Here is a 25,632-nt window from a genome sequence, read left to right as displayed (position 1 = left end):
ATTGTCATTTAAAAAAGAAATAATATTTACCACAATGCTTGTGACATTGAATGTCATTTTTTTTTTACCGATTGGCCAACACTAGACTTAAAGCCACAGAAAGGACAGGCAGCAACCCCCCAGAAATGGCAGCTGCCCCTGCCAGACACTTATTATACATGTCAAAGTCTACCTCTCTGGCTGCACACACGTGGTCAACACGGCAGTCACTGTCACACTTTGTCAGGTCATAGCTGACGGAGTTGAAGTCATAGTACTTCTGCAGGTAGCAGCCATCTTCAGCGATGCGCTCCAGAACCTGATGCATAGAGGCTGGGGAGGCGTCTGGTACTCTGAAGCTCTCTGTGAGGCGATACTCCTTCTCCCAGCGTCCCCGGGCTGCGTTTGCATGAGTGAGGTTAAGGTAATAGGTGACCACATCCTGAGTGTGTTCAAGCGTGTGGTTTAGAAAACAGAAACCAGAACAATAAAAGTGTTAAGCACTTTCAGGAGAATGTCACATCAAAATAAACCACATATAGCAGCTTAGAAAGGCTCCTTAACGTATCATAATAGAAATTAAACAAATTGGCCACGTCTTACTTTGACTAGGAGGGTTTGGGTGTCATATTCAAAGACACGGATCCCAGGGTTGTTGGCTCCGTCCTCGACTCCAGGAAGTGTTGTTTTCCACGGTGTGACACCTGGGCTGAGGAACATTGTACTGATAGGAGAGCCTATGGAAAACATCAGGTCTGATTATTACAGTATCATGTGTCTAAAGGTAATATTAGATAAGACAGGACACGGGGCATCAGCAGGTCCTTTTGAAAATCTGAAAATGTCTGAAAAGAGTTCAGTTTTATAGACATTAGTCCTATAAAAGTCCAATATGTTAGATTGGAAGTGTAACCGCTAACTGCAGCTATATGTAGCTGTTGTCAAAAATGAGTCAAACGCTTCTGTTGGACATTTCTGATGTTTCAAATGTTTAAACCTCCACATGGGACTGCATATATTTTTTTACACTTGCCCACGAGGCTTGAATGATTTGTCCAAAGATTACTCTGAGATTTGTCCAAACGTTACCTGGAAAAGGTCTTAAAAACTTTACAGTGTCTGATGACTGTAGCCACCTGGGACAGTCAGTTTAAACGTCACTGCACATCCCAGCCCAGAGTTTGAAAAATGAAAATAAATCAAGTAATTATCAAGTCACCAAGCTTTAGTAACAGCAGTAGTATTACGACAGTCTGGCCGTACCTGAGTTGTAGAACATTCTGAAGCTATCGGTGTGATGATGGCCAAAGAACTGTCCAAGTATGACTGAATGATGCTTCTGAATTAAATCCACGTATCGCTTGTTGAATGAAGGCGTGAACCACGGTTTACTTCTCTTCTTCTCAAAGAAACCTGGAGGAACATGGCCGATGATGTACACCTGGTGGGAAACCAATTTTGGAGTTAGCCAGCAGTTAGCAGCTCACGTGTTTGCAAGGCGTGGGTTAATTCGGGGCTGAAAAAGAGTGTCTGGTTGTGAAAGTTTTCCAGGAAATGATTACTAAGACAGGGGATGTAAACTGAAAGTATTCCTCTTGTTCACCCTGGTAACCAGTGTTAAAAAGAGGAACTAAGTATTCATCCTTGCAGTATTTCTCTGTAGCTTGCAGTTTAAACATGACAGCAAATTTTAAAAGAAGACGAGACGCTTTGCCTTTTCTTTGTTGTTGGCAGCCTCTGTCAGAACCTGGTCTGCCCAGCTAAACTGACCCGCTGGGTCCTCCAAACCATTGGTAAGCTTGTTCTGATCATAGTAGAGGTTTGTGTTGAGCACCAGCATCCTGAAGCCTGTTCGATTTAGCAGCTTTTCTGTGTAATATCCACCTGTGGAAAGAATACAATTGCAGAACATATATGAAACAAATTATAATTTGTGTATCATAAGCAATTTGTGTGTGTTTTACTGGTACTTAGAGAAGAAATTGTGTTGATATCAAAACAATGAATCTGAAAGTATCACAGGAGGCTCTGTCCACCTTTCTTAAATGTTTCTTGGGACTCTATATCCAGCCAGTCCTGCCACATTTCTGCTATCCGGTCATACATGTAGTTTGAGGCTGCAGGAAGCTGACTCTTTGGGTGGTAGTCATGGTTGCCCAGGGCAGAGTAAACTTTAATGTCTAAAGAAGGGAGGGAATGTAAATATGTCCTCATTAATATGAACAAATCAAAAAATACGGCAAATTCAACATTTCCATTGTTCTCTCCACCACTTACTTGGGAAAACCTGGTTGAGAATATGGGTGAGGTTGCTGATAATGTTGAGCACTTTCTCTTCTCCCAGATCCTCATTGGGCACATGTGGCGTGTCATCGCTGAGAAGCAAAACACATTAGGGGAGGAAGTGATGATTTCTCCGGCCCCAAAGTTAAACTTACTCATTAAAGCAAAGTAACAGTATAGGTACAGTCACTGTCATTTTAGTGGGACAATTAGTTCCAAGCTGTGTCCCTGACACATGATATCTCTTTTTAAACATTTGTTTTAAAACAATGATTATCAAGCAAGCATCTGTCTCTCTGATCATGGACTTGGGGCTGAAAAAGCCAGCATGGTTCATAAAAATTCTGCAGTCAGCCTAAAGCACATACCCTGTCCATACGATGAAGTCCGGGTCTGGTAGAATGTCCTTCATTGCATACACAGAGGAGTTAATAAGGTGCCAGGGCGAGTCACAGACATAGTCTCCAAACATCCCCGCATTGGCTGCAGGTCGTTTGCCGCTTGACGCGCACACAAGTTCAGCATCATCTGTCAGTTTGTATGTCGGGTCCCAGTGCTGATCCGTGATGTGCCAGAAGCTCCCTGGATAAAAAAAAAAAAAAAAAAAAAAAAAAAAGAAGGAAAGGAAAGGAAACGATGCGTAATTACGCACAGAAAGACATTAGTACACTACAGTATGGTGTTTTGAATACTTACCTGACAGCGCAGGAGCCTCTTTGAAAAGCAGATAAGAGAGTATCAGCCTGAGTGTGAACATGTCGAAGTCTTTGAAGAAAAGATACATCCGACAGAAGTCAGGTCCAGGTTTTAGAGGTAAGTCTATAAAGGGCAAAAGCGAGATAAGATACAGGTCTTCATGACGCGTCTTTGACCAGGAGGTTGTCCCTTTTTTTCCCTGCAGGTTCCCTCTGTTGTACAAATTTCAAATATAAAACAATGATTGACAGCCTGTTTGGTAGCCTACCATATGCAACACATAATAGAGAAGTCCAACAGTGCAATTTATTTAAGTAAAAGAAGAAGTAGACGACGTATTAACAGAGTTTTGGCAGCAGGCCCAAAACGCAAGTGCTGTAGAGTAAACAGGCTGTGGCAACACAACTCTGTAACACGTGGAAAGATTTCAAACAGAGATTGCAACCCTGTCATAGACAATATGAAGGCTATTAATAGATGACAGATTTGAGATTGCCAAAAAAGGCATCACCAATCCGGGTACTTGAGTGCCAAATCCCTCCATAATTGTTTTTATTTATTTATTATGATTGTTATTATTTAGATATAAAATCAGTTTAACCTACTATTACAGTTCACTAAATGTTTTCAACTACATTTCAATGTGGTATATCCTTGAATATAAAAAGGCAGAACAGGTGCGTATGCTGCCTTCGCGTGATGCTCGTACTTGCTGTAGAACAAGAGTAGATGATTGATTTCTTCAGAATTCCTGCAGGAAGCAATTTTCTTTCCACGCAGTTGAATTGTGACTGTATGATGTTAGTCAAGCAACACAACATTTAAAAAGTAGAAATTAGATGGCCATTTTAATAATTCCCTCATGTTTAAGATTGAGGATTATTCCTGCGGTTATTTTATAAATATACACTCATTCATATGCCTATTTGAGACATCGGGTGTGTGAGGATAACGACATTATCATAACATCCACGCAACAGCTGCCATGAATGCAGCATGGTGGGACATCTGTGCGCTTAATGTTTAACAGGACTTGAAGGCAGCAGCGGCCGGCTCTGGCCCGGAAGCTTTATGCCCTGATCAAAGCCTTTCAGGCACTATTTTTCTTTCTCCGCGAACCGCCCCTAATAAGCTTTATGAGCCTGTATTTTCGGTCAGTTGACACCAACTTATATGAATATGGCCATCGTTATGAGTTTGGGTCGCTAATTGTAGCGACAGGGGAGCACAGGTTGCCTGACAAGCGAAATTTAGGGCTTAAAAATCGTTTACACCCTGTGTAGCTTTCGCGGGACTTCTGTTACGCGCATGCGCCGTACATTGAGTTTAGCGCGCGGGAGTACACAAGGAAGAAGTGAAACGTTACAGTATAACTTGCGGCTGTTGTCTCTGTCTCGCTGTGTCATTCACATTTAAGGCTTTATTTTACTAACGTATCAACTAGGTGCCAACATGTGGAATCAGGGTGAGTTTAACATTCACGCTGTTGTGTTCGTGAAGTTGTCCCATCAGCGTGTTGACGTGTTGTGGCTGCCGCTAACGTTAGCTTGACTGCTGGCCTCTTTGTTGTTGTGTCTCTGATATTAGCGTCAGTTGGTGAAAATGTGTGTTTTAAACTGGTCAGCGTGGAGAACAAACGTCTCCTCATCGCAGCTGTCACTGTCTCTTTTTGCGTTTTCAGGAGGGTACAGTGAGTCGAGCATGGTTGGAGGTTACACTCAGTCTCCTGGAGGCTTTGCATCACCTTCATTATCCCAGGGAGGAGAGAAGAAAGGGGTTTGTACTTGATACTGATTTATATATAAATCACTGGACACCAAACATAGATGTAAAGCAAATACAGCTGAGTTAAACATCAGTCAGAAAAAAAAACATACTCATCTTATTCCCTCTTCCCTTTTCACACACGTGTGCAGGTATTTATGATTAACGTTACTGAGGTACAGGCTGACAGTTGGACAGTAAAGGCACAGCAGTCAACCAAATGTGTGTTTGTTTTGCAGAGGGCCCGCGCCAATCAGATTATCCCCTGCACAGTGTCACAGCTGATGTCTGCCTCCCAGGCTGATGAGGCCTTCAAAGTAGGAGATGTAGAGGTTGCCCAGGTAAGCTGAAGCAAAGTATGTCTTAGTAATGTCTAGTTATGAAATTGCACTTGGGCTTTAACTTATGCCTTTTGGAATTATTAGTTGGTCTACACATACTTTTTGTTTTTTTAAGAAGACATGACGGAAAATATGTTAGAAAGTGGTGACACTAATCACAACTTCCCTGATGTCTTTCCAATGGCCCGTTTTGTCTTAAACCCAAAGATTTGCAACTATGATCGAAAAGAAAAAGCACCAAAATTGAAATTTTGAAAGCTATAGTCTGCTGTCATTATTGTTTGGGGAAAAAAACTTTAATGATCAATCCAGTATAAATGTTCTTGCTGAGCTAAAATAACTTATTCAGATACTTGAGAGTTGAGCAACAGGGGAAAGAAATCAGCAACTGTTGCAATATTTGATTTGATACATCTTGGGTTCAATTAATCAGCTGCTCGTTACAGCACTAAATTGGGCATAATCTACAGGGGACTTTTATTGAGTTTTTGAGCAAGTCACAACTTCCCAGTGAATTTAGTCGTTGTCAGGCCTAAATATATGGGTATAAATACTTACCAGTTGCTCAACAGGGTGTTAACAATGACAAAGACCACAACGAAAAATGACAGTTGGCTACCGTGGGATTAAATAAAAAATTGCCCCAAAAACCAACAACTTGCATTGATTAACTATTTTTTTCCTGAAGAGAATGAAAAATATTAATTGTTTGATGCCACATGTGGGAACTTAAGACATGATACACTGTAGCACAATTGACACCGTTGTATTAACAATGTCACTGTTTTAATTCCTTGATCTCAAAGTTTGATAACACTTCATGTTTTGTTTAATAGGTAACCATTGTGGGTGTCATCAGGAGCACGGACAAATCCATGACCAACATCCAGTACAAGGTCGATGACATGACAGGTGCTCCCATGGACGTGAAGCAGTGGGTAGACACAGAGGTCAGTGAATGTGATTTCACCATTGCACAATCATTATCTATATAGTGCGCTGTTGTCAGTCACTAGTGAGAAAAGAAAAGATGCCTTTTAAAAAACAAACACATAATGCTAAAAACTATACAGAGAAGGCCACAGTGTTTGTGGTTTCCATTTATGGGTTGGATTATTTTTGCATGTACCATCATTTCACATAAAAGGCTGCAGTTATACTTACTGACCATAATTTCTGGTTGACGAAGAATATCACTTCTCAACCTCATGGTTATTATTAACCTTTTAGCCTTATTTTTTTTTTTCCCCTGCAGCAGGTGTTAAACACATTAGATCACAGATACAGTAGTTATGACAAACATCAGAAAATACAAAAGATACAGAAAAAGTTACTGAATAACTATCAACACATTTGTAATTATCTTATATCTGTTTTCTTTTCTTCTTCTTTTTAAATAATGTTGGTACTTTTGTAGCTATCAGATGCAGCTGTTGCATCGATTTAAACCTGCTGTATTGAAAAGTTGGATACTTTTGACAGCAGTAGTGCAGTATCTACAAACCATTGCAAGTATAGAGACACTCTTACAAGCATTAATTAAGAATGTAAGATAAAGATACAAATGTAACATGTATTAATTACTCCTTTTCAGAGGCAAAGTCATATCTTTATTTGCGAACACTGTTGTTTGTTTTTTTTAGGACCCCGGTGTTGACAGCACCGTCCTGCCTCCAGGTACATACGTCAAAGTCTCTGGCAATCTGCGATCATTTCAGGTGAGTTGACTGTCCTAAAAATCCTCTCCACACTACCCAGAAACAAAAAGAAATTTAGCGCTATGATCTTGGCAAGGTTGCATGACAATGTGCAATTGAAGTTGCTGGTAGATACGATGAAATAACATTTACATTTATAGCATTAACACAGAAACTTTTCTCCAAAGCAACTTGCGTACATTCATTCATACACTGATGGTGGTGGCTGCCATGCAGGGTGCCTACCAGCACGTGAGGAGCAGTTTTGGAATTCAGTATCTTGCCCAGGGACACTTCAACATACGGGAATCAAACCAGCGACCTTCCAATAACAAGACACTGGCTCAGCCCCTGAGCCACGACTGCGAACATGTTGTGCTCTGAATGTTTTGAATGTGTTATACAGATTTATAGCACATATGATTTGACCTGCCATTTGTCTGAATTGTACTTGTTCCATGTGACACTGACCAACATAGTTTTTGTTTTGTTGCTGAAAAATACACGTAATACTGAATGAGGAGGTTTTTGGAGAAATCTCACCCATGAAGTTCCTCTGTGCTTTCAGTAGCAGAATGACTGAGTGTGCTTGGGTTCTTTGTCTTCCTGTCTCAGAACCACAGATCTGTTGTAGCATTCAGCGTCAGGCCCCTGGAGGACATGAATGAAATCACCTCGCACATGCTGGAGGTTGTCCAAGCTCACATGGCACTCAGCAAACCTCAGAGCACGGTGAGAAATTTTTAAGCGTTAACCTCAGCAGCCTTTGAGCACGGAAGGCAAGTTTGCTACTAGCTCTGAGTGTATGACAAAAGAACTGACATTTGTCATGGTTCCTTCATGTGACACTGTTGTTGTGTTCCCGTAAAAGATTTCACATGTCTAAGTGTTAATGTTTTAGGATGTACTATGTGCCGTTACCAGTTCAATTTTGTTTCTATTTCAGTCTGGTGGTGTTGGGGGAGGAATGAGCAGTAACGTCACCTCCATGTCGCGGTCAGGCATGGATAACATGGGAGGGAGCTATGCAGGTGCTAACGACATGACTAACAATGGGTTAAGTGCCAACCAGAATCAGGTGAGCCAAAATATTCTATGATAAATAAATAGAATTTTATGGGAAAGGGGAATTCTGGGATTTTAAAACCCAGAACCCATATTTACGCATCTGGCTGTGTGCATGATTCATATTGGCAGCCACGACATAGCTGCAATGGCAGCGCATTCTGTGAGAATCATTTCCATAACACCAGAGACATAAAATAACAACCTCAGCCTGTCAATGATGAAACAAACACTTTTAGTGGACTTAATTTTGACAGTCAGAGTTGCCCCAATAGGTTACATTGCAGCTTTGTCAGCTGGACTGGTTCCAAAACTTTTGATAAGTATGAATAATTTATATAAACATGTAAATATAAGGCCCGAGTTTAAAAATACCAGGATTTGTGCTTTAATTTATGGACTTTACAATGAATTACATTTGAAAACTTTTCAACAAATGCAACAAAAAAAGCCATAATATTTATATTTAATATATTTTTTATATATAATATAACTTTTAAAATATGATTGTGGGCGACACATGAACCAGATCTAAAATTTGTCAGTGACCTTTCAAACCGAAAGTATTTTTTTCACATGTGCACAGACGAAGAGGCACCAAAAATGTCCACAGTCACATACTTCCTGTCCCTCCTCTCTATGAAATGAATTGGATGAAGAGAGCTTACCCAGAAAAAGTACTCATGGTTTTCATTTATAGTTTGAGTGTGTGTGTGCGCATGTTTTGATATTTCATTGTTCCTCTCTGAAGGTGCTGAGTTTGATAAGAAGCTGCCCAGACGCGCAGGGCATCAGTATCCAAGACCTGAAGCAGAGGCTCAGTGGCATAAGTCTGACTGTCATCAAGTAAGAGACATTTGGCTTCCAGTCCTTTCTGTAAACAAACATTTTTGTGGTTTTCATACATTTGGAGAGTACACCCTCCCCTCCCCATAAGCTGGAAAGCAGAACTTGAATTATTGATGTCATTGGATGAAATTTTTTGAGACAACTAAATTTGTGGTTTACATTGTGGTCTCAAAGAATCTGTGAGTGCAGCTCAAGAAGCGACAGAAACTCAGCCATGTAGAGCCAAGTGAGGTTCATATCCTTTTTATTTACGACTCATAATTTTGACATTAGCAGGCTTGACCACAGATATCCTAAGTGTTCACTCTTAGCTTAATATGTTTAAGATAATCTATTGCATGCTGCCTCAACTCAGAATTTAACTTCTTAAAGAACATTCTGCAACAAACACAACAGAATGAGTAGCCTTTGTGATCAGCAGAACCCTGTTAAACTGAACACTTTAGAGGAGGTCCCCCTTTCTCCTGTCAAAGATAGGAACCTTGTAGCTTTGTTTTCCCTACCCCAAAACTAAAGCTGAAATTAGCACAGGTTGTTTGAGGCCAGCAATCACAAGTATCCAAAGTCTGCACCGTCTAAATATGTGCATTAAGTCTAATAGGAACAACATTTTATATTAATAACTTTTGTTGATGTCATTTCCTTCTTTAATTTGTCTCTGTCAAGTTTTGCTCAGTGTAATAGTTCCTTCCGTTTGTGTCATTTTATAATAACTAAAGTGAGAAATTGTGACTCATTGTACAACAGTTAGTTCCGACCACGTAATTTGATTGGACAAGAGGTATTCCATGAGTGCTGATATAGAGTACAACCACACCAGGACTTTTTACAGACACATCACTCTGCTGTGCAGGCGTTCTAATTACCGTTAATTAATGTTACATCAGTTGCCAACATGTCAGCCAAGTCTCCCTTCCAGTTATGGAAATATTTGTTAATAATAATAGTTAATTAATAAATGATTAACTATATAAACAAATCATAATTTCTTGTGGTTTACTACTGTTAACTAATAAAATGCGCTTGTAGAACTGTTGTATAAAAGCAATGACCAAATCGCACCAGTGCATTTATACAGTTCAACTGTGCTCCCTCTCGTGTGATATTCATTAATTATCAAAACAGTTGGCATTTGGTTTTCTCACCATTGACCAATAACAGTGTCAGTTGTGTATCTGTCAAAGATAGTAAAAGTCAGATGTCTCAGACTGTGTAATAAGCTGGAAAATATTATCTGCATAGCTTGAGATTTATGTTAAAAGTGCAATAATAAGTGCTTTGAATTAACTATAAATATTTCTCTTTGTCCTCTTAACAGGCAAGCAGTGGAGTTTCTAAGCAATGAAGGTCACATCTTTTCCACCATCGACGAAGACCACTACAAATCTACAGACAATGATGATTAAACACCTTCACCTATCAAGCACCTTTGGAGTTACTTGTGTGTATTTACCCTGACACAAATTGTTAGTACAGGTTTTCTAACTGGAAACTTGTCTGACATTCGCAATTCCATAAGGCTGAGTAAAATCCTTTTCTCTTTTGGTAATGTGGTTCATGATAACTGAAAAGCGCATGGGTCAGTGTTCTGAGAACTTTGGTTCACACATCCTTTATTCCTGAGCTCACTTCTGCTTTGCAAGTCCCAGAGGTGTTGCCGTTTAAGAAGCTGTTGTTAGCAGTAAATACTGTTATTCTGTATCCGCCCTCTCTCTTTTGTAAAGCATTTTGTAATTTTAAACACTTTGAATTAGTCAATTTATTTCTGTCTATGTATCTTAAGTCTGCTAACATTAAAAGATTATACAAAACACAGTGGGGGTCATCTACCAGGATATCTTTTGTTTTTTTAATGTGCTCATAGACGAGGAACAAGTAATTTATTAAAATTTATTACGAGTGAAGACCAGAAATACTTCATGTACATGTGTGTTTGCACCTTTAGCTTCTAGATGCCACAGACTTAATATAGCATTTTCTCACTTCACAATAAATGTTTGTCTTCGCTTGACTGTGTCCATCTGTTGCAAACACAGTTGAGTTGGCCCTGATGCAGAAATGCAGGCACTATCTGTCTATAGGGTCCCAGGAATGGACATAGTAAAAAAAGGTATTAACAAAATATTAATAAGTTTAGCACAAAGTCCATTACAAGGCAAAATTACTTGCAGTATGTTTGTGATTGTGACAACGGTTACAACTTTAAAATAACTGGACATGGTTCACATAATCAACTTACACATCCTTAGACAAGAAAAGATGCAAAACCTACATTCATTTTTAGGAGAAAGCGGTCAATCCAAAGTACTCAGTTAAAAAGTAGTCTGCTAATTCAATGATAAATAAACTAAACACACGTATGTATAGTGTGACAAAACATTTGGCAACTTTTCATACTCTCAGATCATCAGTTTGCTGTGACAGCTGGAGGAAGTTCTGCTGCTGCTAGCACAAGTATTCTTGACCATGCAAGAAGCCAAATGTTGTCTTTGTGGTTTGGACTGTGCCAGTAAAGACTAGTTTGAGCTCTTTTTGTTTAGAGTTTCCATAAATGCTATAGGAGTTTGAGTTTGAGCCAGCAATTACTTTTTTGATGCATCTCAGGTCGTTTTTTTTTTTTTTTTTAAGGATGTTTACTGTATCATATTAGGCTACATAATGTAATTGCACGATAAAATGGTGTTGTAGAGAAAACTACAACCTACAGCCCCTGAAAACCACCATGAAGCTGGATCAACTATTTTGCTGACGAGTTTGAACAAAAAGTATAAAGGGACTGTCATATTTTAACAAAATACTACAACGACAAGTGCGACAAGGGTAGTATTTGTTCAATAGAAGTTTGAGGATACCGTATGAGGCACATATACAGGCACCTGCAGTCTGGCAGAGTAAAGTGGTCTTAGCGAAATGAATGGTTGGAGAGGTTTCGCTGACCACATGAGAAGCAGTGGTAATGATGTCACCCCTCCACGCTTTTGCCACAGTGTACATGAGCGTCTGATAAAAAACAAGGTGACAGGTTTATCAAAACGCACTTCTGTACTGTGTCACTACAGCCTTATATATGAGCAATATCTTGTCAGGGAATGTACAGTTGAATCATTTCCTATCTGACTTAAATATCTAACCAGTTTATTTCCAGCGTTAATTTTAATGCAGGAGCTCATGAACAGATTGTAAAAGTCTCACAATACCAGACTATGCCTATGTACGCCGGCATAACATTCAAGATGGGGGAGCTTAAAAAGAAGTGCAAGCTGTGTGAATTCAGTTCCCACCGCACGCATTTGATGCTGCAGCAGGACGTTACTTTCAGTAGAACATGACATTCTCTTGTGCTGCCTTCATCATCGTCAACAAAGTCTCGTCCACAGTCTCGTAGTCGTGTTCGCTGTCCTCATCTGCTTCAGCTTCACACAGTGGTGCTGCTGAGAAAGGAAGGGTTTGGTTTTATGTGTTAGAAATGTTCTAATTTTGCAATATTTTTCTTTTTTTTTTTAAATCAAGTTTTAAGTCAAAACAAGATCAACAAATAAAAGGCAGAAAACCCAGTGGTTCTATTTAAAGTGTCTCTACTTAAACAATGTTAAGATATCAGTCATAGGAAACTAATAATAATTGACATTGGGAAAATAATATGATGAAAAGATTGTAAACTAATAGTTTGTGTGTGTGTGTGTGTGTGTGTGTGTGTGTGTGTGTGTGTATAAAGGCTATGTAACTTAAAAATTTGGGGAACTGTTGTTTTTAGATTTTTTTGTTTGGCTCTATTTTCACTTGTGGATTAATACACATTTGGTGTTTCAGTAAGTATTTATAGCACGGGGGGGGGGATCGACTCAAAATTAACCACAGTGTTCACATTTATAGTAATGAAGAAATACATTGAAACTCGAACTTAATTGGTTCATTGTTCATTTTTGTCTTTTTTTTTGGTTGACAGTAACTATTTTAAGATTTTTGATATTTTGACATTTTTTCACATCAATGTTGTGACTGTTTCTGTGTATCTATATATGTAAAACGTAACAATCATAACAACAATAATATCATAAATACTTCTTACCGTCAACAAATCTAATGAAAAGACTGACTGTTTTTGTATGTGTGGACAAAGCCTGATACAGCTCACACCTTTGTGCCACTGAGCTCCATTTAAATGAATTTCGCTGCATTTCTTTATTACTACAAATATAGACATTTGGTTTATTTTGAGTCAATCCCACGCGTGCACACACACATACACACTGTCCTGGTGCTATAAATACTTACTTAAACACCAAACGTGCATTAATCCACAACTCAAAATAGTCCCCAAAAAAGCCCTATATGCATCTGCTTGAGTGACATTTCCTAAAAACTGCAGTGCCCCAGTTTTTAATAAATTACTTGGTCTTTTATTGATTAACTATTTGGGACTTTTTTTGGCAAATATTTACACAGGAAGTGGTATTAATTGGCTCGGTGCTGAGTGGCAGGGAGGGATATGGGGAAAGTGTTGCTGGTTTGGGGCTTTTCAGAGAATTTATTAGCAATGACGAAACTAGGTTAACAGAAGAACAATTCTCCAAATTTGTTGTCTGGTTAAAAAATCCACGTGATACACTTCTCAGAAAGAGCCTCACTTTTTTTCTTCGGCTCCTCCATTTTCACGTAGGTGTTTGGCAGGGCCTTGCCTGATGTCTTGTTGGCCCCTGAGGACTTTCGGGGTACAATCGGCGGAGGCTCGTCTTCTAAAATAGCCTGCATGATAAGACGAAGAGGAAGAAACGCTCAGCTCTATAACTGACTTCTACACCACAATAAAAAGAGGAAACTCTATATTTTTGCATACTTCAATACTTCTAGCTGGTTTGCGATTTCCTGAAAGTGATACTGTGAGAAAATACAGTCAGACTGTTTAACAGAGCCATGATGCAAATACATGTTCAAGTTCAAGTCCTAAGCAGCTCTGGGTAATACAAAGACATACTTACCGGAGGGGGAGGAGCCGGAGGCCTCTTTTTGCTATTTAAAGTCAGATCAGCTAACTTTTTGGTTGGGGCGTTCTTATCGGTTCGATGTTTGGATGTTTTCTTTGAGGCTTTTGAGGAGGATTTTTTGCAAGACGCCAAAGACAGGTTTCGCTTCGGTGGCCGGGGCGGAGGGGCTTCGTCTGAGCTCTCCAGCTTGCGGAATTCATAAAAGAACGTGTCGGTCACCTCAGTGACTCTGTCCAAGTGGCACTCGGGTGGTTCGCCACTGGGCCATGGCAGGGGGTCCGTGGTGAAAGCGACAGACATAGAGAGCCACCGGGTTGGGATCTCGAAACAGCGGTCTGACCTGTATGGAAAGCTCGCCTGGATGACGGGCTCTAACATAGCCGCCTCTATTCTGAGACATGCAAACCCAGCCAGCGGATCGCTCTCCACATCTGGATCACGGCTCACCACTTTCACATCGAGCGGCAAACTAAAGTCCTTCCCCAAGTCCCTGAGTCTGTACTTCTTCTTATCTTTCAGCACCTCACAAAAGTGACCCGGCATGTACAGAGGCAGGAGAACTTCCTGCCTCTCCTCGTCCTGCTTGACCTCCTCTTCGTCGTCGTCATCGTCCCCATCGTCCGGCTCCGGGAGACGATGACACAGAAGAGCCTCGACGGACTGCCTCTGCGCAGTGGGGCTCTCACAGGGCAACTCCATCCTTTCACAGCGAACAACCTCCAGTTGGTCCCCCACGCTGAGGCCAGGCAGGCCCTCCTCCTCGACCTCCTCGCAGTTCCTCGTCACGCTGACCTTCAGACCCGGCGCCTGCATTGACGCCACGTAGAGCTCGTACACTGAATTGAACTCTCTGGGCCGCCTCCGGAATCGCCCGCCGTATTGGTGAGAAACCAGGAAGTACTGCTGCGCCTTTCTGCTCTTCAAGCTGGACAATAAAATCATGGCGGAGGTTCCTCTCCTGTGGAAAACCAGCTGGCTCCTCTTACTAAGTTCTGGCAGCCAGCTGCACTTGAACGGAGAGCGAGAGTCTGGGCCCTCCAGGACGTTCACCACTGCAGGGAAGGATTCATCAGGCTGGGAGATGACCTCTGGCAGGCTGAGCGGGGTCACAAACTTCACATCCTGACAGAGCTCTGTGACATCCACCACATCCACCTCCAGGCTGGACGGAAACTTTAATATATTCTTCCTCACTGTACGAAAACATGAGAGCAGTGATGTTAGAAAATGGAGTAGAGGCACAAAATGAGAACCCTTGACAGAATTTTTAACAGTGTATTACCAGCGGAAAAAAAAAAATAGAAATCAATACAACAATGTAAAAATAGAACTCAGAACTAAAAGTACTTATGCAGAAAAATGGTCCCTGTGAGAGCTGAATTACACAATATCAGTGGCTCTCAAACAATTTCTGGCATGCTCACCTTCAGGAGCCAAAACAGTTCATGCCTACCCCACCCCACAAACTTTCTAAATCATCAGTAACAGTCCTGTTTTCTATTTTTCAGAAGGGCTGGGAATGTTTGGAATTGTACCAGAGCATTTCGACCTCATGAACCAGGGTCTGAATTAAGTCCAGGGTCATTATTTTGCTCCTCAAAAAGTTGCCCTCTCTTGAAAAATTCCAAGAAATCTGGGGACATCTCTGATTGGTCGGGTAATCACATCATTTTACTTCAGCCACCAGCCACTGGGTTATTTAAAGGAGCACTCTGTAGTTTTTGGGAAGGAAAATTTATGCCTAAACAAACTAAATAAACAAACTCTTCCTTTTCTTGGCTGAATAAACAAACTGACTTTAAAGGGCAACACGATTTCTTACTGTTTTACTTTATGTATATTTGGTGGACCCTGCCACCTTTCTAGCTTCAAAGTGTTGTGGGGACCTTATTTTCCTCTGAGAACAGCTTGTTTATTCAGTTATAAAGCAAAGAGATAAATATCCCCGAGTTTGTATTATTACCCTCATGAGGATTAATATTAAATATTCAAATTCTGAGTTTAAAATTCTCCAAAAACGTCAGAGTGCCGCTTTAATCTTTAACAACTCGTCATGTTTTTTTGTTTTGAGTGTGGGATCTTAATCTGCACACAAATAATAACTCCTTGTGGTTAACGTTCAGTATTTGCCTCTGAAATGTAGTGACGTGTGTATATATATTTTTAAAAAAGCCTAAACGGGAAACACATTTTCACACTGTTCACCCCCATACCAGTGGAAAGTCTGGTGATGTTTCACAGTCCACAAGACATTTCTGGAGCTGCTCAGCAAACCAGTGTTGCAGCATTCTCCCAAACAACTGGAGCAGATGAAAACAATGGCTCCAAGTGTCTGAAAGCAGGGTCCCACATTGATTTGAAAAGACTTCACTGACACCCTTTCGTAAGACAAAATCTTCACTGTAGCGTGCACCACGTCCGAGGTGGGTGCCCGAGCTTCTCACCACGGGTGGAAATATCTTTTTTTTTTTCTTTATTAATCGGGGATCTATATGAGCTGTATGAGATGTTTTTTCGCTCCAGAGATGCTTTGTGGACTCTGAAACTCTGAGTAGATAGTGGCTGCATTTTCATTTTTGGGTGAATTTATCCTTTAAGTACATAAAAATTACAGAACAGTACCTGAGTAAGTTAAAAGTCAAATTCCCTGGACATTTACACACAAATTACGGGGTAATCTAATTCTTAATTGTGTGTTAATATGTAAGAAGAATGACCATTTTAAAAGTAAGATGCAGATAACTTAAAACACTTTCAAAATCAAATTTTAAATGTAGGTTTTGCTCACAGTTCATGAGGGCGTTGACCTGGTGTATTGGACTGAGGACAAGTGGACGCTGACACTTGGTGGTGTTTTCGAAGCGAAATCTTCGACTGCGCAGGCCAGGAGAGGACATGATCTCCTGCAGCGTGTAGCACTCCTTGCTCTCACACTCAACAAAGTCCCCGCGTGTAGAAAGTGGGATTAACACCTCAGCAGAGACTTCCTGTTGTCCTTGAACGTGGCAGCGCACCCGATCCTCCTCGCCTTCACGCTGTTCTATGGAGAGCACTGTTAGAGCTTTCCCAGCCCCCAGCGTGACACTGTCAAAGGTCATCTTGGAGCGGCTGGTGAAAGTGAAGGGGAGGCAGGACTCCAGGCCCACGGGCCTCATGCTCATCATCTCCTCGACTGTGCTGAACGGCATCTCATCCGGAACAACCTTGAACAGACCTGAGAGACGGCAACAAGTTTCAGTGGTCAGCTATGAGGCGAGCTCAGCAGCTCACACCAGAGATTTTCTTGTCTACAGCTCAGACCAACCTGTGTGGTTGATGGGCAGCTCAAACTTGTCATTGTTGCTCAGGTCTTCGCAGCAAACTGACAGCAGCTCGAGGCCGATGACCTTTATGAGATCGCCAGTAGAGAAGCTCACTTCACTTCCAGATATTTCATACACTGAACCTAAAAGAGAAAGTAACAAAATAAAGCGTGTTGAGTAAAGAGGGAACAAAACACCAAGATCAACATTCAGCAATGATCAGACATGTGAAGCATAAATCAAATCAGCTCTCTATTCTCTGAACTGGAACACAATCTTACCAACTCAAATGCAAAGTACTTCTAAGTACAGTCTTATTCGGCCTCAATAACGTGTGATTTTGGATAAATACAGAAACCTTGACATGTAACGATCTGTATAACTGGAACACAATTTTCTGTACTGTACAAATAGACAAAATGGACACTTTATGGATACAAATGTAGGCGACAGACACAGAAACAATACAGACATCCAGACACGTAATCTCTCCAGATAACCTCCAGTCTCCTCAGCTCTGTCCTCATCTGCGCTCACAATCTCAGCTCGCAATGAATAAAGTCATAAAGGCCCACCTTGGAAGTACACTCCTGAGCACACTTGCAGAATTTTGGGCAGACAAGTGTCGTCCAACGATGCAATGAACTGCTGAAGGGGCAGAGCAGTCGCGACTGCCATCGCTGCTGCTTCCCTGAGCTGTGATCAAAAATGAGGGCAGACGACAAATGACAAGTGCAGCATAAATGGGGGATGCTTTGTGAGTCAGAAAACCACAAAACTGAATGAGGAAGTCACAGGAGCAGTTTGCACAATGCTTGCATTCACAGACTGAGGCCGAGCAATAAGACCCGAGCCTGGTTATTGTACCTAGAAGTTGTAAGAAAAAGACAGTGTCTGCGCAGAAGTTCTGCTGAGTGATTGCATCCGAAAGTCTTGATTTGCTATCACTCCAAGAAATCGATCAAGACACTTAGGTATATGCCTTTATAAGGAAATGTGTCACATTTTGCCCGTGTGTGAGTGAGAGTGTGAGTTTGTGCGGGAAGTGAAAATATTGCATTGTGCACACAACATTCCAGAGGGATTATAAACTCCTCTCTCAAAGGGACAAAAATCAATTATCCTGCAAAAATGTTTCAAAAATCTTGAAGATCCAAAAAAGCCCCATAGTCTTGATTTTGCATGTCGTGTAGACGGACAACTTTGTCTCCTTTGGTCCGGCCAAGCACAAAGTTTATTGCGTCACAAAATAACTGTGTGCAGCTCTGAATGTGGTATATCACACAGACAGACAACAACAATAATGTTTCATACTTAACAGGAAGGACAAACATTTTGCGCCTACAGGAAAGGGTTCCCTCTGCTCTTCCTCTTTAGTCGCTCTAACACCCTTCTCTCCAATCATATTCTCATCACAGTGGCCTTCAAAACCACGTGACACACTCTTCCTACAGGGCGTTTACCTTTCTTTTTTCTTTCACATGCAACGTATAAAGAGGCAGCACCCTCCCCTAACTTCCTTGTGCTGATCTGCACTGTCAAGTAAAACTAAGCGTCCTCCCACCTCTGTGACATGACAAGGCAGCCCCTCAGCTTCTCACAAAACCGCAAATCTTTCCAAATGAGCCCTGCAAAGGCCTACAAGACCCCGGCAACCCCCCGCCCAGTCTTTCCACGATCCAACTGGGTGATGAACATGTTGACTCATGATGAGAAAGTGTAAAAATCTGCTTTTCATGGCACCTCAGTAGGAGCAAGGCCCTCGCAAACAAATAGAAACCCCTGAGAATCTGTGCTGTTAGGGGTCACAACAGTCGCTCTCCACAACAACACGGACAAGATACATTTCAAAAACACTTTCTGACAAACTGAAGACTGGTGGATTTGGTTCACTCAGCTGCCAAAAAAAAAAAAAAAAGATAACGTATTTGAGGGGACCGGGGGTAATTTCAACAATATTGATTTTGATGTCATTACTCAAAAAACTCTTGAGCTATTTGGATACAGTTTGTATGTAGCTAACCTATCTGTGTGTTCTACTTGTTAACAGTCATCAAAAATGTCTACAAGCAACATTAGAGTCACAAGCAGAGGATTGTAACAACACCTATAATATTTTTTTTTTTTTACAAATACCAAGGACAACTATAAACATCCAAGAGTAGAGCTATAATTAAAAACAATGTAATCTCTGTCAAACTATTAATTCCAGTTAAAGTTTAAAGTTTCTTTGTAGAAATTTGCAGAGTTTATGAACTGTATAGTATGAGACATTGGTTGACCCATTTCTTGGACCTTTCTCGAGTTTCTTGGTTCTGTATCATTTCTGATTGTTGCATTGTTTAAAATCAGTACAAATTAAATGGCTTTAAACAGTCTGACACCAATGCTACACACTGAAGTGTGTTCACAGGTCTTGGAGTGTACTACTGCATGTGTGAAGGAAAGTTGCTACAGAAGTTGCGGAGTGTAATCTGAATAATGAACTCCTGCGATGCCGCTCAAGGGCCAAGTTGCCTTCTGGGTAATGTAAGCACCAGTTTTTGAAATCTAGCATTGCACTCCTACAACACTGTTTGACTCCGTATGGACAGATTAGAAACAAAGAATCAGAGATATCATCTGCTTTATTCCATCATTCTTCCTTTTCAAAATGGAGAGGTTACATTACCCACAATGCAACAGAGCCACTGAATGACATCACTTACAATAAATACATTTGTCACAAGAAAGAAACCAAAACATACTACCTTCACGGCCTCATCTGAGCGTCGCAGCTGCTATTTATCAAGGAAACTCTACATGCATAAGGGCCATGATTTAAGCTCAAAGTGGGAGTCATGCTATGTGGGGTGGAGTCTGAACAAATGAGTCTTGAGTATTTTGCGGATGATGCTTGTCATTTTATCAGATCAAATGCAACTTCCTCTAAATTCTACTGGGTTTCAATACTAAAGGCTGAAAGGGCCATTCAAAAATAAACAAATGGTTGAAAATATGCAGACTTTTAGCCAGAATGGAAGCATGTAAAGTTGAGACCACTGATGAAGATTTTAAAAACATGATGAATTGTCTTGGTGGCAACTGAAGCCTGCTCCCCAGACTGAGAGGCAAATGGTTTACCCCTGGATTATACCAAATATGACACATGATGACGAGAGTACATAGATGTTATAATCATCTGTGATGCCTCGACCTGCTTAGTTGTCCTCCTGGATCCGGACTATTCGCACAGGTTTGGTATGATTTACTTTAATCAGTGATTCTTACAATTAAATTTGTACACTATGATTTTGTTGTTCTGTTCTGTACATGCAACATCTATTGCATGCATGTCTGTCTGTCTGGCCTGGGAGAGGGATTCCGCCACCCCGGTTAAATGTTTTTTCTTTAATATGGAGAGTTTCTCCCCACTCGAACCGGGGGCCTAAGGACAGAGGATGTCTTTCAGCACACGGATCATAAAGCCCACCGAGGCAGTGCGACTGTGATTTTGGGCTATTTAGGTAAAACTGATTTGATTTGATTTGAGTTATCCTGCTGACTTGAAACACTGAAGGTGACAATTGTATCAAACAGACAGCAAATCAAAACTAGACAGATTTAAGGTGATTGAAAGGTTAAAAATACAGCAGAGCATTAAAACTACCCTCATACTTAAAACATTTTTTATCATCAAGTTATCATCACACACCATGTGCACACTGAGTTTAGCCAATGGGCACTAAGGTAACTTTGCAATTTCACCACAATCACAGGACATTTAGGTCAGATATGTGGGAGCTGAGGACACCTTGTGGTCTTTCAGGGAGCTCATTGTAGTTCTTGTTCGCTGTAAGTTGTTCGATGTTAGCAACTCGAGAGCATGATGAAGTTTGCACTATTTCAGTCAACGTGAGTGTTATAAAGGATTTTGCCACCTTCATTTGGGGGTGTGATTCTGATGTAGCTAACGCGTGAGGGTCGTAAGACTACAACTCCCACAAGCCCGAGGTGACGCTTACCCGACGTGCAGCGCGGCTTCGAGAAGATGAGGCAAGATGGCGACTAAAATAAGCAAAGAGAGTCCCCCTCCTTTTGATTGTCCATCATGGTGAGAAAACGCACATGTTAGAGTTGTAGCCGTGTGTTCGTAATGCAATGCCGGATGCAAATAAGCAATGCGACGTTCACCCATTTATATAATCACCTTTACTCGGAGAGAAACGTGCAGTTACTGTAGCTAACGTTCGCAACTAGCTAGCATGCTAACGCTAACCCCGTTAACGTTGCCATTAATTCACAGCCGCCCGTGGGGTGTTTTTCTGTTTTTTTTCCAGAAGATTCGTCACGTATTTAATTTTGAGTGTGCTGTTTACGAAGAGCAGGCCTTCAGTGATGTGGATAATCACTGCGAACATGTTTAGCCTATGTCTTGTTTTGTTAAAGCATCGCTCTTGACGAATGAAGTAAACGTTTCCATTTGCTGACTGTGGAGGTCCGTCCAAGCAGCACTGGTTTTTATGAATGACCCAATTCAGCAATATCAGAGAAACGAAGCAAGGATATTCGTTCGTCACTGGCGATGATAAAGTTTGCATGAATGCTCGAAATGTGGACTGTATGGATATTTACAACCTCACCAAACTGTTTTCTTTCAGGGCAGGCAAGCCGCCCCCGGGGCTCCATCTAGACGTGATGAAGGGAGACAAACTGATGGAGGTAACTGAAGGATTGGAAATGTTACTTTAGGGCACAGTGGCCTTACTGTATGCTCGTGTTGAAACATGTACTGGGTACTATTGTTGGGATATAAGCAAGTCAAACGCACCAGATACTAGCCTGACAGTCTACTTCGTCCCAGATGTCTTGCACACTGGGATTTTCTATGGCTGCATGGATTCAGACGGTGCAAGAACAGCATCAGCCCTGAGATTTAAGCTTTTCAGTGGGAAGCAACACTGTTGAGTTATGGCTCAGGGGCACAGAGGCATTGCAGACTGTTTGCAGACCATTTTTTTTTTTCACCAGTTGTTTCAATCGACAGGATTCACTGAAACTGTCTCTCCCTTTTTAGAAACTGATCATAGATGAAAAGAAGTACTACCTGTTCGGGAGGAACCCCGACTGGTGTGACTTCACCATCGACCATCAGTCATGCTCACGTGTCCACGCTGCCCTGGTCTACCACAAACATCTAAAAAGGGTCTTTCTCATAGACCTCAACAGCAGTAAGACATCACTCACAGTCACACCTGTATGCCTATTTTATGTTTAAAACCAATGACTGCAAAAGGTTGACACACAATGCTGTCAACCCACAATGAGTCGTTGTTTAATGAGTCAGTGAGGCACAAACTGCCAGTATTAGCTTCAACCATTTATTCTGGTTACGACAGAATGATTTTATGTCACCCACTGCCATTTTCGCACTAACAAGCTTTAGATAATTTGTAACTGTAAGCTACAAGTAATATCAATAGAAATAAAATGATAATCAATACTAAAGTCCAGAAGTGACTAACAATGTAAATTTACAGTAATAATAGCAAGTGGAATCATTTACTGTGTCTTAATGTATGCTTTGATAGGTTCGCTGAATGTTACAGCACTACATGCATTGCCACCAGGACTTAATCACATTTGATTCAGTTCCGTAACAATATAACACAACCTGTCCCAACATGTGCAAACCTCATTTGATTGTCATTGTTTTAGCACACGGTACTTTCCTCGGACACATCCGCTTGGAGGCACACAAGCCTCAGCAGGTTCCCATAGACTCTACAATATCGTTTGGGGCCTCGACGCGAACCTACACCATCAGAGAGAAACCGCAAACTCAAGGCACTGCTGGCACAGGAGACAGTAAAACAGGAGACGATGAGGAGCTGAAAGGACTGCTTGGGCTTCCAGAGGAGGAGACCGAACTTGAGGTTCATTTAGTTTCTTGATAACTGCTTACAGATATGTTTTTGTAGTTTAATATTTTGTTCTAATTCGCACAGATCATAAATTCCAATGCAAGAAATGCACTGTCAAAGTTTTTAGGAAAATAACTTTAATACAAGATCTAGTGATTACATGACTTATTAATGAACAAGTATTTGTGTAAACATTTCCTTCCGTTCTATGAACTGTTATTCTCCTGCTCATTCTGGTATATTATTGTGTTGTAAAGTAATAACATCTTCATATCAATGCAACCACATTTAACATATTTTTCTTTTGTCTATACCCTGCCAGAACCTGACAGAGTTCAACACAGCTCACAACAAGCGCATCTCCCTTCTCACCATTGAGGAGGGCAACCTGGAAATCCAGAGGCCTAAGAGGAAACGGAGGAACTCGAGGGTTACCTTCAATGAAGAGGACTCTATCATTAACCCAGGTACACTCCAAAGTCAAGGCAGTGTTACAGAAAAGTCAAACATCCATAGTGTAACAGAACTCTGTTGTTTTGACTGACTATGCCAAACCATGGTACATTTGTTGTCGATTGGTGTCATTTGTAAGTGGTTCAATTGTAATTACAGTATTCTTAAGTGAAAGTGCCACAGCATGTAATTGTGAAGGAAACAACCTGCACTCATCAATAATACTTGAATTTTGAATGCTTGCAGAGGACATAGACCCTTCAGTTGGACGCTTTAGAAATATGGTGCAGACCGCCGTTATCCCTATCAAGGTAAGCACTGATCATTTAATTCAAAAATGTCTCATTTATTTGCCATATTTCAGTCTACAAAGTGTTACTGTGTTGAGCAGTTTGGTTACAGTGCCATGTTTAAGTAAATTAATAAATGTTCCTGTGTGGCTCACTGTATTCTCAGAATAACCAAGAGTGTACTCATACAGTGTTGTTTAGAGCTTTGTTAATTAGTAGTGGGTTAGGTGTTTTGATATGTAGAGGTAGTTAAGGTGTAACATCAGCGGTTAAATGTATGACATGAAGTTAACAATCTTGTCATCCCTGCTGCAGAAACGCAGATCAGACGGCCAAAACACGTTGGGTCTTGACGACCTGACATCGAAACGCATGCATGGCTACAGCTTGAGCAGCGGTCTCTATGGGGACCTGCCGCCCACCAGTCATGAGAACCAGCCAACGGGAGCACCAGGAGGTGCTGCTATGCAGGGAGGGCTTCCCCTGCCTTTCCCAAATCCAGCACCAGAGGTGGACCTGGCCCCGGAGGCTCCCCAGCCCCCTGTCACCCTCAACCCCACCCCTGTCACGGCCCCCTATCTACCAGAGACCCACAACGAGCCACGCAAAAAGAAGTACGCCAAAGAAGCTTGGCCGGGCAAGAAACCCACCCCTTCACTGCTCATCTGATCGGTTTCGTAACACTGCTGACACTCAGGTTACCAGCAGATACATCAGGGACTGTGACCTGGCAGATGTGGAGTTACTCACTTCTCATTTTATTTTCTATTTGTTGCGTTACTCACTGTCATCACGAAAAGGCCCCACACGATTTCCCTTCAGTCTGCCGCAAGATATCATCTCTGTAACCAAGTAGCCAGAAAAGAGCAGAATCGTGTCGACTGCAAACTAAATACCAGTGAAGACTTGGCAGTGACAGGCTACATGGATATGAAGGGTCACTGAGTTATATTTTTGATGTGTTGGATGTAAGGTTTGATTTTTTTTTTCTTTTCTACTAAACATGTTTGAACATTTTTTTTCCACTCCTCTTAGTAATCTGATAACGCTGTTAAACAGATGGCAAAACAAGTACTTTTTATACGAGATATTTTAGTGTGAGAAGTTGGGGAAAGTCAGAGAATCGTAACATGAGGTCAGTTTCTATAAAAAAACACAGGGCTGCTTTTTATTTTGAAAAACCTATTGATATAATGTGAAGAAGTGTTATACTCACTGAAACATTTCTATTGCGTTGGTTAGACCAATATAACATCAACTGAAGTGTCTTGTACTACCCACAGGCCACTAGATGGTGACTTGTGCACAAAAGTTAAGAGACTTGTCTTGAGGTTTGACTGCAGACTGGCAGGTACCATTTTCTTTATGGCCTGTTGCACTAAAATGTTTAAGGCATCCCATGGAAGTGGTGCTGCAGTTATTCATTTGGATTCAACTGAAAATAAAAGCCATCTTCTCTGTCCAAACTGTGTTTATCATATATGTCTTTTCCCCAGTATATTGAATTATAATGGTTGGCCATTTTACAGTTTTCTATGTTGGAAATGAATAGGACTGTTAAGTGTGAGACACAATATGGCAGAACTGGAATGGCAACAGAGTGAGAAATACTAACTTTGCTACAAAATAAAACATTTGTAAAAACAGGAATGTTTGTTTCAGTATGTTTTAATGGTTACGTAGCTTGTTAACATTTTTTACACGCAACATAGTACAGTGAAGTTTATACAGAAACGTATATTGTTTAGATTTTGTTTGCCCCAGACTTGAGACATAGGAAACTGGCTTTACACCGCAGCAGAGAAACATGACAAGCCAGGTCAAATGAGAAATGAGCTGGCCTAACTTCTAATTGGTTGTGGTTGTGGTTAATCTGGCTCTGAAATCAAACACAGATGAGGTGTTAAAACTTTTACAAATTGAGCTGGTGACTTTTGACAATGTGGCCGTGTGGTATTTTGTAATCATATGACTGTAAATAAAAAATGAATTACTTTTGACTCATAACTTTTTGTACAGTTCTTT

General features: G+C 41.0%; 4 protein-coding genes and 1 non-coding gene across 7 annotated transcripts; 3 read left to right on the top strand and 2 right to left on the bottom strand.

Moving 5' to 3' along the window:
* Nucleotides 1-56: 56 nt before the first annotated feature.
* On the bottom strand, nt 57-4,854 carry smpdl3b (sphingomyelin phosphodiesterase acid like 3B). The gene is made up of 9 exons (XM_037073025.1): nt 4,836-4,854; nt 2,959-3,081; nt 2,631-2,844; nt 2,257-2,354; nt 2,016-2,159; nt 1,694-1,863; nt 1,243-1,420; nt 583-716; nt 57-421 (listed from the first exon to the last, which is right to left on the bottom strand). The coding sequence occupies exons 1-9, from the start codon at nt 4,837-4,839 to the stop codon at nt 65-67; spliced, it is 1,422 nt and encodes a 473-aa protein (XP_036928920.1). The 5' UTR covers nt 4,840-4,854; the 3' UTR covers nt 57-64.
* Nucleotides 4,262-10,489, top strand: rpa2 (replication protein A2). The gene is made up of 9 exons (XM_037073032.1): nt 4,262-4,423; nt 4,640-4,734; nt 4,962-5,063; nt 5,900-6,013; nt 6,707-6,781; nt 7,376-7,492; nt 7,707-7,838; nt 8,577-8,671; nt 9,993-10,489. Exons 1-9 carry the CDS (start codon nt 4,411-4,413, stop codon nt 10,078-10,080), a joined length of 831 nt encoding a protein of 276 aa, XP_036928927.1. The 5' UTR covers nt 4,262-4,410; the 3' UTR covers nt 10,081-10,489.
* A 61-nt stretch (nt 10,490-10,550) lies between these two features.
* On the bottom strand, nt 10,551-21,641 carry themis2 (thymocyte selection associated family member 2). 3 transcript variants are annotated; one of them, XM_037073022.1, is made up of 7 exons: nt 21,579-21,641; nt 17,537-17,657; nt 16,964-17,104; nt 16,448-16,873; nt 13,654-14,852; nt 13,303-13,420; nt 10,551-12,105 (listed from the first exon to the last, which is right to left on the bottom strand). In XM_037073022.1, exons 1-7 carry the CDS (start codon nt 21,627-21,629, stop codon nt 11,990-11,992), a joined length of 2,172 nt encoding a protein of 723 aa, XP_036928917.1. In that variant the 5' UTR covers nt 21,630-21,641; the 3' UTR covers nt 10,551-11,989. The 3 variants fall into 3 exon arrangements, with proteins under 3 accessions (XP_036928917.1, XP_036928915.1, XP_036928916.1); XM_037073020.1 differs by lacking the exon at nt 21,579-21,641 and adding an exon at nt 18,307-18,634; XM_037073021.1 differs by lacking the exon at nt 21,579-21,641 and adding an exon at nt 18,307-18,634 and having other exon boundaries at nt 10,551-12,102.
* ppp1r8b (protein phosphatase 1, regulatory subunit 8b) lies at nt 20,917-25,614 on the top strand. Its single transcript, XM_037073031.1, has 7 exons — nt 20,917-21,054; nt 21,602-21,662; nt 22,018-22,171; nt 22,659-22,876; nt 23,187-23,331; nt 23,564-23,628; nt 23,923-25,614. The coding sequence occupies exons 1-7, from the start codon at nt 21,002-21,004 to the stop codon at nt 24,274-24,276; spliced, it is 1,050 nt and encodes a 349-aa protein (XP_036928926.1). The 5' UTR covers nt 20,917-21,001; the 3' UTR covers nt 24,277-25,614.
* LOC119006867 lies at nt 21,766-21,930 on the top strand. The gene has a single exon (XR_005070919.1).
* Nucleotides 25,615-25,632: the final 18 nt, after the last annotated feature.

This window comes from Acanthopagrus latus, chromosome 17, assembly GCF_904848185.1.
Source record: "Acanthopagrus latus isolate v.2019 chromosome 17, fAcaLat1.1, whole genome shotgun sequence".
NCBI lineage: Eukaryota > Metazoa > Chordata > Actinopteri > Spariformes > Sparidae > Acanthopagrus > Acanthopagrus latus.
The sequence above is the reverse complement of the archived record's forward strand: the minus strand, read 5'-3'. Positions and strand labels throughout refer to the sequence as shown.